This window comes from Pelophylax lessonae (genome assembly GCF_965119305.1).
Source record: "Pelophylax lessonae genome assembly, chromosome: 2".
In the NCBI taxonomy this organism is placed as follows: domain Eukaryota; kingdom Metazoa; phylum Chordata; class Amphibia; order Anura; family Ranidae; genus Pelophylax; species Pelophylax lessonae.
Genome location: NC_138769.1, coordinates 80,856,989 through 80,869,000, shown reverse-complemented (window position 1 = coordinate 80,869,000; position 12,012 = coordinate 80,856,989). Strand labels below are relative to the sequence as shown.

Here is a 12,012-nt window from a genome sequence, read left to right as displayed (position 1 = left end):
TGTTGCCAGATGGTCATGACATAAAACATTCCAAGCTTCCTGTTTTAGCAATCCAAAGGTCTTGGAAAGTTCATAATCTCAGGTCTATGTTATATTTCATTTGATAAGCAGATTCATTTGTTTAACCACTTAAGCCCCGGAAGATTTTACCCCCTTCCTGACCAGGGCCTTTTTTGCGATTTGGCACTGCGTGACTTTAACGGACAATTGCGCGATCGTGCGACACTGTACCTAAACGAATTTGACATCCTTTTTTTCCCATAAACAGAGCTTACTTTTGGTGGTATTTGATCACCTGTGCAATTTTTACTTTTTGCGCTATAAACAAAAAAAGAGCGTCAATTTTGCAAAAATAACAATATTTTTCACATTTTTTACATGAAATTCCCCAAAAAAAATGTAAAAATTTAAAATTTTTAACATTTTTGGCCAATTTGTTTTCTGCTACATATGTTTGGTAAAAAAAATTGCAAAAAGCGTATTTTGATTGGTTTGCGCAAAAGTTATTGCGTTTACTAACTAAGGGAAAGATTTCTGTCTTTCTTGGTGGTTTTTTTTAACGCGTAATGGCGGCGATCTGCGATTTTTTTAACGGTACTGCAACATTGCGGCGGACAGATCGGACCCTTGACTGACATTTTTTACACTTTTGGGGTTACCAGTGACATTACTGCAGTAATCAGTGCTATACATATGCACTGTTACTGCAAAATGACACTGGCAGGGAAGGGGTTAACTTTATTGTGGAAGGAGGGGTTAAGTGTGTCCCTAGGGGCGTGATTCTTACTGTGATTGGACATGGCTACTGGTGTAGGAACAGTGATCAACGGTCCTACATAGTAGAACCTTATGATCACCATTCCTACACAGGGGAGAATGACAGGCGGCATGTTTACATCAGCCGCCTGCCTTTCTCCCTTCACGGCGGACGATAGCGAGTGACCTGCGGACTTCGGGTCTGCCGGTCACACGCACGGACTTCCTAGGGAACGAGCCGGGGCTCGCCCGCTATTGGCTCACAAGCAAGTGACAGGCTAGTGACGTACCGGTACATCACTTTGCCTGGCCGGGGCTGACCGCCGCAGTATATGTACTTGCGGCGGTCGGCAACCGGTTAACACTGTTCACATTGATGCAGCACAACTGCGATGCAAATTTGGGGACGTGTCCTATGCTACGTTTGCAATGCAGTGCAATTTTGTGGTCCATAGAGTTAAATACATGTACATGCATTTTTTTATGCAATTTTGGTGCATATTTTGGTGTAGTAGTAGTCCAAAGCCATGAAAATCTCATCCAAAAATGCACTGCACTAATATTCCATGACAATTGCAAAGCACTACACCTGCACTGAATAACCATACCTCAAATCGCTTTGAAAACTCATCACACCAAAGTGAACCAGGCCTAGGTAAGAAAGAAAAAAAAAAACATGCAAACATCAAAATGAGAATGTTTGTGCAAATAAACAAAGTATCACGGGCAGTATTTGTTTTTAGCACACTAATATGATACCAATCACCCCATTCCCTGAAGCAAGTCTAAACAAGGTTCCTAAAATAGGTTGCTGGAGAGGTTCAGGTAATTATTTTTTTTTTGGCTCCTCTGTAAACATTGGAGCATTGTGTGATTGTTTTGACTGTTCTGGGCCTCACATTCTGCAGGCTCAACTACTTCTTACTACCTTCTTGTAGGTTCTAGAATGTAGTTGGCTGGAAGAGGCAGACCCTGGACCTGAATATTTATGGGGTCTCAGCCAATCCCTGGGGTGGAGTGCCCATGAGGTGGCTGAGAAGGAGATACATAGCCTGAGATCTGGAACAGCAATGTTCTTGTCCAGGAGGAAATATCCCAGCCTGAAGGACTATTGCCCTTCTGGGCAAGTTAGCTGAAGGCTACTGCAGAGAGTTCATCAAGGTCTTATCTCAGTGGGAGATGGGGAGCCTATTGTAGGGATTTCACCAAGGTCTTATCTCAGTGGGAGATGGGGAGCCTATTGTAGAGAGTTTCTCAAGGTCCCAGCTAAATGGAAGCTGCTGGGCCTATTTTCCTGGATGCAGTTTGAGCCAAGTCAAGGTTGTGCACTGAGGATCTTGCCTGGAGATTCACAGGAGAAGAGTCTTGCTGATATTGGACAGGAGGTATCCAAGTTTCTGGGGACACAGTGAGTAGACTGTCTGTTGTTTAACCCATTGTGTGACAGCGTCAGTGTTATTAAAGTGGGACTTGCCCTGCTGGGAGTCCTAGAAGTGCCTGTGTCTCTAGTCTCTGCGAAAAAGTGGGGATATCCCTAAACAGAGTAGACTGAATAGAGGGTGCCCTTCAGATACTTTATGCACTACATTTTGAGTATCCTAAGGCTTCCCTACACCTTAACCAAGTTCAACCAGCAATAATGCTTAAAAAGGACATCCACCGCCTTGTTATTGTGAGAGAATCTGTCCAAGTCTCGTGTGCCTGGATGCCAGGGAACCCAAATGCAAAGAGAACCCGGGACGAATTAGTGGTACTTGTTGGGGGTCTACACTACAAAGGAATTATAGGAGTGATAACCATTGGTTAGAACAAGGTTGTTAATGGCTGTGTCTGGAAAATACATAACCAGGATGTTGTGAACAGATTGCATTGCTTACTAAAGTGTCTTACTAAAGTGTCTGGAAAATACATAACCAGGATGTTGTGAACAGATTGCATTGCCTACTAAAGTGCAACATAATTACAGATTATACTCTAAGTATTTCAATACTCTAAGAGAGTATTTAAATCAAAGATCAGGTACAATCAGGTACAATCAGGTACATGGAAATAAAAGTATGCTACATATTTGATATTACATTTAGTGTGTGTGTGTGTGTGTGTGTGTGCACTTTTTTGGATTAACCTCTGTTACTTTATGTTTCTATAGTTTTGTGTCTTCTTTTTTTTTTTTTGATTCACAGGTTAAAACATAAAAAAAAAGGAGAACACAGTTTGTGGGTTTATGTAATAGAGTGTTTCTGCATGCAAAGGATATTGGACAGATGAGCAGAAAGATACCCTCTAGGGTCCTAGATCCTAGGATTCTATACCATTTTATCAGGGGGTGTGTGTGATCCCTGCGCTATCTGAGGTGGCCAGAGACTCCCTGCTGCAGCGCCACTGGGACTGATACTAAAGCAGTAAATGATATAATTCAAAGGGTAGTGGTGCGCTTCAGGGATTGGCTCTAATGGATCTCTATTTAGGTTGGTGGCAGTGTTGTGTACAATTCTTGCTTTAAAGGTGCTCCGCGTGATAAAGATAATATTTATGTTTTTAAATAATTAAGTGATAAAAGTGCAGGTGTATTGAATCAAATCAGTCAATATCAAGGTTTTCTTAAAATAAATAAATATATGAGTACGGTGTGTATCAATGGATAAATAAATAAATAAATAAATATCAAAGTGCTACTTCTTTACCAGTGATATCAATAAATAAATTATATAAATCCAGTGTTGGTTTTCAATCTGATTCATAAACAGTAAAACACATATATATTGTGCTCAAAATAAAGTGCTACATGCAATTTTCTATTAAAACGGTGCTAGAAAAGATGTCTGTGAATAGTTCAATTGTAATTCTTCAAATATAAATATTTAAATGAAATAGTCCAAAAGAAAAAATTATATAGAGAACATCCAAAATAGCTTGTGTGAATACGTTCCTCGCTTATATCCGTGCTTCACTCATGCAATTAAGTAACTATGATCTCCTTCACCTTGTGTGTCACCTCTGAGTGCTCTAGCCTCTCACCTTATAGGCAAGATCAATTTGCCTTTGGTATCTATCCAAGCTCAACGATGGACTCAATTTCTCTCAATCCAGGTCCTTTCTTACTTAGTGGAGCTGCTTTCTTGGATCCCTCTAAATGTTTGTCTTGATCGTTTTTTGTACTATCCTCTTTGTCCGATCTTTAGTGTGCCTCAGAGACAAAGACTATTCATGGTGCAGTATATCCAACTCATTTATTAAAGTATAAAGATTTACACTTACAATTTAGGCATGATGCTTCAGCAAGTAAACAAAAAAACCAGCCGCCGCTGTGGAGATCGGGCTCCGTTGTAACGTCACTTCCGGCTCCTCCTACGCGTTACGTCACGAGGTCACGTGACAGATTGAAAACCAACACTGGATTTATATAATTTATTTATTGATATCACTGGTAAAGAAGTAGCACTTTGATATTTATTTATTTATTTATTTATCCATGGATACACACCGTACTCATATATTTATTTATTTTAAGAAAACCTTGATATTGACTGATTTGATTCAATACACCTGCACTTTTATCACTTAATTATTTAAAAACATAAATATTATCTTTATCACGCGGAGCACCTTTAAAGCAAGAATTGTACACAACACTGCCACCAACCTAAATAGAGATCCATTAGAGCCAATCCCTGAAGCGCACCACTACCCTTTGAACTATACCATTTTATATCGTCTAACAAAGAGTGCAGTTTACGGAAGTTGTCTCTTTTGAAATTCAGTGTCCTTGTATTACCCTTGTGTTTCTTATTTCTATGATTTTTACTGAAACTAATTGACCTGCGGTCACTGTTTCCTAAGTTGCCCCATATTTCTACATCCATGATCAGGTCTGTATTGTTAGTAATCAGTAGGTCTAGTAATGCATTGTTCCTTGTTTGTGCGTTCACCATTTGACCCATGAAATTCTCCTGCAAAACATTAAGGAAATGGCAAGCCTTAGATCAATGCGCGGTTTCTTCTGCCCAATCTATATCTGGATAATTAAAATACCCCATTATAATGACATTTCCCATCCTTGCTGACATTTCAAGCTGTGATAGGAGGTCTGCCTCCCCCTCCTCCCTCTGGTTGGGGGGGGGGGGGTCCTATAGAATTGGCCCAATATTACTTCCCCCATAGTACCCTCCCTTTGAAGCTCTACCCATAAGGATTCCACCTCCTCCCTAGCTCCATTCACGATATTGTCCCTAATATTCACTTGCACATCGTTCTTGATATACAGACATACCCCTCCCCCTTTTTTACCTCTCTATCTCTGCCATGAAGGGAATACCCCTGAATGGTTGCCAACCAATCATGAGAGCTGTCAAACGAAGTATCCGAAATTCCCACAAAATCGAAATCCTCCTAATACATAAGCAGCTCCAGTTCTCCCATCTTGTTAGCCAGACTTCTAGCATTGGCATACAAACCTCGTAATTTTGTCCGGTTGCATACCATATCCTCTTTAGATGTTACGAGGCTGCACTTTCCATTTGTCAGCCTACCAACCTTGGGTTTCGGATTTCTGGTCACCCTACCGCTAATGCCCCCAATAATGCCGCCGAACCTTGCTCTCCGCTGGATAGCTCTAAATCTGGACCCCCCCATTACCTAGTTTAAAATCCCATCTAACTTTTTGGCGGTCTTCTCTCCCAGTACGGCTGCACCCTCCCCATTTAGGTGCAGTCCATCCCTACTAAAGAGCTGGTAGCCGACTGAGAAGTCGGCCCAGTTCTCTAGGAACCTGAACCCCTCCTTTCTACACCAGCTCCTCAGCTACTTGTTAACTTCCCTAATCTCCTGCTGCCTCTCTGGCGTGGGTTGAGGTACAGGTAGTATTTCTGAGAATACTACCTTGGGGGTTCTACTCCCTAATTTAGCTCTTAAGTCCCTGAAATAATTTTTTAGGACTCTCCATCTGCCTCTAACTTTGTCATTGTTATCCATGTGTACCATGACAGCAGGGTCCTCCCCAGCCCCACCCAATAATCTGTCCACCAGATCCGTGATGTGCCGAACCCGAGCGCCCGGTTAACAACATGCAGTTCGGAGCTTATGGTCTTTTTGACAGATTGCCCTCTCTGTCCTTCTAATAATTGAGTCCCATATCACCAGAATCTGTCTTTCCTTACCCTTAGCCAGCGATGCTGGTCCCTGACTGGTTTCCCCAACATCACGCAACAGGGCATATTTATTGGAATGCTCCAGCCCAGGACCGGCCTCCTTGACTCTTTCCCCTCTACCCTTCCCAAATGTCACCCAACTACTCTGCTCTGGTGCCTGCACCCTTGTATCTCCACCCGCCTCTGTGCTGGCCCCTGCCGACACCTGCCAAGTATGTTCCCAGATCTCCTTAAGTATGGAGATTCTTCTCAGTGTTGCCAATTGCTTCCCTAGGTTCAGGACCACAGATTCTCTACTACTTATTGGGAGGACTGACACACAATTATGCACACAGGACCATCTTTCTACTTCCCTTGCTAACTTCTGCCCAGCGGCAACGTTACACCAGAAACAGGCTTTACCTCCTCTCATCACAGAGACAGAATTCCAGTTTTTATAGATGACCACCATTTTTCTAAATAGACATTAACTCCTGCACTTTATCACTCCCTCATTTATTTATGACACCAGGCTATACTTCCCCAGAGGCAGAGTTGCCAACCCAATCACAACTTTTTTTACTGACAAAACAAGAAACATTTACTAATGAAGCACATTTTGTTACTAACAACCTGAAATGTGACAGAAACTCATACCATAAAGTACAAGAATTGATATTTAAAAGAGAAGTTTTGGAATTTAGAAAAATAAACATCCATATTCACCTAGGTAGATGCAGCATTGGTCTAATGCTGCATCTGTCCTCCGCTGACTCTGATTGCCCGGTTCTCAGTCTTCACTGAGCAGAGAGCCGGTGTGTCTCTGCTCTGCTCCTCTAGTGCTCACTGGAGCACTGGGTGGTGGATGGGTGGGATTGGCATGCTAAGGTTTTCAGCGGCACCCTGTGAGCTAGCTGCCAGTCAGGCATTTGGATGGATCCAGAAAAAAAATGTAGGATTACGTCAAGGCCTGGACCGGCTGAGTGACGCCAGCTAACGATAGACTTTAGCCCACTGTCAGCTTCATTTGGGTCACAGTAGTGCTTACCATCTCTGCACTCTGTCTCAGAACTCCTCAGCCCTGGAGGAGTAAGTAGGTAGATTGCAAATGCAGGCAGATTGTCCTGAGGCAACATCCACAAGCAATGAGTCTCCATGATTGAAACTGAAATCCAATGAGTGAAAGGGGTGGGCCGAGCACAGTAAAGCTTGGAAGGAAAAAACTAGATGATGCTGGTTGAGGCACAAAATGAGACAGGCTCTATATGGCTTGATGTAGCTGCTAATAAACACTATGTACAATGAAATCAGAAATTAGAATAAGCAATTTCAGCGCAAGAAAGGAGCCTCTACAACTATGCAAAACCAAAGGTAAAGATGGAGTTAAACTACTTCTTTTTTTCCACAAAGTTATCATTCTAACATGGTAGTTTGCACACACAGCATAGGCATGCTTACAATAAAACACCAAAACACATTCTGCTACTCCTCTTGAGTATGGTGATATAACAAAAATCAAATAAAAATGTAAAATGACAGTACAAAATAATTAAACACAAGAAAAGGGGAAAAAACTAACAAACCCAAATTTAATAAACTAGTCTATTTTTTTATTGATTTTTTTTTTTTTTTTTAGTTGATAGTTTTTTCTAGCAAATTACATCTTTGTGAAATTAAGAGTTTCTGATACAGAGCTAAAGTTTTCCTATGATGAAATCAGTAATTGTGTAGGACAATCAGTTTAGCCAAAATCACTCTACTTAGCCCCACTATAAAATAAATGTAATCTACTATTTTCCCAAAGCCAATAAGAGAATTATATATTTTCCTTTCATGAACTGAAACCTTCCTAACTTCAATATAAGAAATGTTTAGATTTTTTTTTTTTAAGCAGGTTAATATGCAAGTTCCAAAGTACATGGCGGAAATAGAAATAAAGATAAGAAAAAGCTAAAAGCTAAAAGTGAAAAAGGTTACATAAAGAGAAAGTGGAAGTCTTCAGATGCTCAGATACATATTTATAATATAGCAAGTTCAGGGAAGATCCATATGTTTGTGAAAGACAACAGAGATCAAAGAAAGAGATATGCAGTCAGATAGACGTACTAGCAAACTACCATTATAGTCATAAGCTGACCATACATGGATCAAAATTGGGCTGAATTTCGATCCATGTATGGCAATTGTGGTTAAACATAAGTTAATCTACAGACTGATTTCTGTTCAGCTGAACTGTTGAAAATTTCTATTTGATCAGCACTGTAGACTATAGTCTACAGCACTGGTCAGTGCATTTTGATGACAGAGATGTCAGACTACAAAGTTCAACCCACTGCTTAAATGGGAAAAAAAAAAACAGACTCATCTATGGCCAGTTCTACCTTCAAGTTCTTGGTACTTGTTAAAATCAGGCGTTGAATCCAAACTCTACTAAAGTCAATGATAGCCAAATGTTTTTTTTCAAAATAATTTTTATTGAAATTTCAACAAGTACAAGCAACAAATGTAAGAGGAATAACAACAGAAAATTTGAATTCAACATCAGTTGCAGACAACAAGAGTGGGAGGGGGAGAACCGGGAAAAGCAGGGGGGCAGGGAGGGGGAGTTGCTCCATTAGAAAAATACAGTATTTAGAGTACAGAGGCATGGTGGGTACAACATAACATTTTAAGAGAGATAAGTTCGTGGTGTTCGTGGCTTTACTCAAGAGCGGTCAATGATAGCCAAATGCTAATAAACAGTGCTGCCAACTTTCAAGGCTGATAGGCAAGGGATTGTCAAACAAATGGCATCGGGAGCAGCAATCTGTGTGGCTTGGAACTGTGATTTTAGTAATTCTAAAGCAAAACTTTAAAAATGAAAAACCTAATATAATAACATGTCTGGGGGTGATCCCCTTGCCTGTGAAGTTGCACATATGTGCTAGGTTTACAATCGAATACAGCAAAACTCAAAAGTGTGTTTGAATTGCCAGCAAAATGGCAGTTCCCAGCAGCTTTGTTCTGTTTGTTAGCAAAGGAGTCAGGGGTTCCCTTAATTTGTACCAGACCCATATCCTAGATTAAGGTCTGGTATAGATGTTAATGGGTGACCTCAACACACAATAAAAAAAAAAAAAAGCACGAGATTCCGCTAAATATCCTTACCAGACACCTATCCAAGGATGCAGCCTAGTGGGTCAGGAAAAGGAAGACCCAGTGTACAGCACTGGGAACCCATGATGTCACTGACCAAAAACGGACATGTCAGTGCTGTCAAGCGGGAGACACAGTCCTTTTGTATATATCAGTTGTCATCTGCTGGACCTGTCATGCAGCATAAGTTAAGTGACAGGAACAGATGTGTGTCAGCAAGCAGCATTTCATTTTCTTTCTACACGTTGGCAGACGTGGGTAGTCATGACTGGCATGGATCTGCATTCCTGGATGACGTGATTGACCATGAATATGCACTGTGAGACTTAATGGGGTTTCTTTGTACTAAAGGAGTTATTTTATGTTATTTTTTTGTGAATGAGTAGGGGTACCCCCTACTCATTCACATAGCGAGGGTCAATATTTACTTCCAGGTTCCAACAAACCTCCTGCCTGCAGACCTCCACAACCACTGGACCAGGGTTGTGGAGAAGAGGCCCTTGTCCTCATCGACATGGGGACAAGACACTTTGCCATGGAGGGGGGGGGGGTCCTTGTGTCAAGACCTTCCACATGTTTAGGCCTAGTATGACTAAGGAGGAGAAGCACAAGCCCCTTCTCCCCTCTCCTGGCCTGACAGGCTGCATGCTCGGATAAAGGGTCTGATAAAGATTTTTGGGGGGACCTTATGATTTTTAAGCTTGATTTGTGTGTGGGCCCTCCCTTACCAGACCAAAAGGATTTAACAAAAAACATAAAAAAAATGAAAAACCCTAATGTAATAAAGGAGCAGACTCAATGGACTGCTTGATCCTTTTTTTGCTATCATTCTTCTGTTTTTCTGGGTTTTCTCACAAGTGTTAAAAAATTCCACACAAACAGCACATTTTGTATGCTAAAAGTTAATCATTATAAATTCTATATGTATATCGGATGCCTGTCTTTACATGCACATGAACTTTAATGGCATCTCAGTCTAAGTCCATAGAGTTCAATACTGATTTTACCCACCCTTTGCAGCTATAACAGCTTCAACCTTTCTGAAAAGGCTGCCCATAAGGTTTAGGAGTGTGTCTATGAGAATGTTTGACCGTCCTTCCAGAAGCGCATTTGTAAAGTCAGGCACTGATGTAAACTAGAAGGTCTGGCTCTCAATCTCTGCTATAATTCATCCTAAAGGTGTTCTATCGGGTTAAGGCCAGGTTCCTCCACCCAAAACTCGCTCATCCATGTCTTAACGAACCTTGCTTTGAACACTGGTCTAAATCATTCGGTGGAGGAAGAATTATGGTGTGGGCTGTTTTTCAGGGGTTGGGCTTGGTCCCTTAGCTCCAAAGAAAGGGAACGCTTACGGCATCAGCATACCAAGACATTTTGGAAAATTTCATGCTCCCAACTTTGTGGGAACAGTTTGAGACGGCCCCTTTCTGTTCCAACATGACTGAGCACCACTGCACAAAGCAAGGTCCATAAAGACATGAATGAGTGAGTTTGGGGTGGAGAAACTTGACTGGCCTGCACAGAGTCCTGACCTTAACCTGATAGAACACCTTTGGGGTCAATTAGAGCAGAGACTGCAAGCCAGCGCTTCTCATCCATATCAGTGCCTGACCTCACAAATGTACTACTGGAGGAATGATCAAAAATTCCCATAGACACACTCCTAAACCTTGTGGACAGCCTTTCTAGAAAAGTTAAAGCTGGTATAGCTGCAAAGGGTGTGCCAACTCAATGTTGAATCCTACGGACTAAGACTGGGATGACATTAAATTTCGTGCAAAAAGGCAGGTGTATATATATATATATATATATATATATATATATATATATATATATATATATATATATATATATATATATATATATATTTTTTTTTTTTTTTTTACATTTATTTATATATTCTTTTTCAGATCAAATCAATACAGTGCAAGGATCCTTTAAAATAATTTCAGGAGCAACATACACATCTGAATTGCAAGATCAAAGTTCATCAGACTTCAAATTACTGGCTTTTGATGTCCAGAAAATGGTATGTGTTCTTTCAGTTAGTTCTTAATTACTTTTTTTTGGCTATATTATGCATATAATAATATGTACTTCCTTTTACTAGATCAATGACATCTTCCAAGCTAGTCAGCTGAAGTTTGAATATAGAACATCTGAAATTCTGGAATTCCGGTAAGATTAGAAACAGCAAAAAAAACAACAATTTTATTTTATTTATCTTTTTTTTTCATTTGTAGTGAAAATGTATATCCAGTCAAAACCTTTTGTTAGATTTGGACAGAATGGAAAGGATTAGAATCCTGGCTAGATTTTTACTTCTATCCGGGGCTTCCCTAAAGAGATTACCCCCTCACTTAAAAAACAAAAAAGACCTCCACACTCACCAACCTACAGTATATAAAACCTGTGACGATGTCTAGTAAATTAATGTTGCAGCCAGCCACTGTTATGTGTTCCCACACCACAAATCACAATTAACCACTTGACCTCCAGAAGATTTACCCCCCTTCCTAACTAGGCCATTTTTTTCTTTTTGGCACTGCGTTACTTTAACTGACATTTGCGCTTTTGGAATAATAAACAAATATTGCAGCGCTAATCACAGCAGATAACTGTAGAACAATAGAACTGATTACTAAATGATAATATATGTGACTAATAAATCATATAGAGTCCATATATGTGATCAAATCCAAGAGAGAAAAGGGTACACGACACCACCATTCCCAGGAGAACCACAAACAGATAGTAAAAGACGGTGACTGGAAAACCAGGGAGGAAACTTCACACCCTATGTGATAAGGTAATCTCCTTACCAAATTGAGTGGACCATTATATTATAGGTGGTCAAATCAGGCAAAGCATCCATCTATAGGCAATACAACTGGTCATCTGTCCTCCAACAAATTAAGTTGACCACTAAGTTATAGGTGGTCAGATCAGGCAAACAATCGATCCTCCATCCATAGGTAATAAACAATGGTCATTG

General features: G+C 40.5%; 1 protein-coding gene across 1 annotated transcript in view; it reads left to right on the top strand.

Moving 5' to 3' along the window:
* The window catches only part of TMPRSS15 (transmembrane serine protease 15), a gene marked incomplete at its 5' end in the record, with an annotated part of 640,117 nt that overhangs the window by 39,984 nt on the left and 588,121 nt on the right, over positions 1 to 12,012 (top strand). Inside the window, 2 exon segments of the mRNA XM_082246136.1 lie at positions 10,928 to 11,046; positions 11,128 to 11,195. Of these exon segments, the coding sequence (XP_082102262.1) occupies positions 10,928 to 11,046; positions 11,128 to 11,195 (187 nt within the window).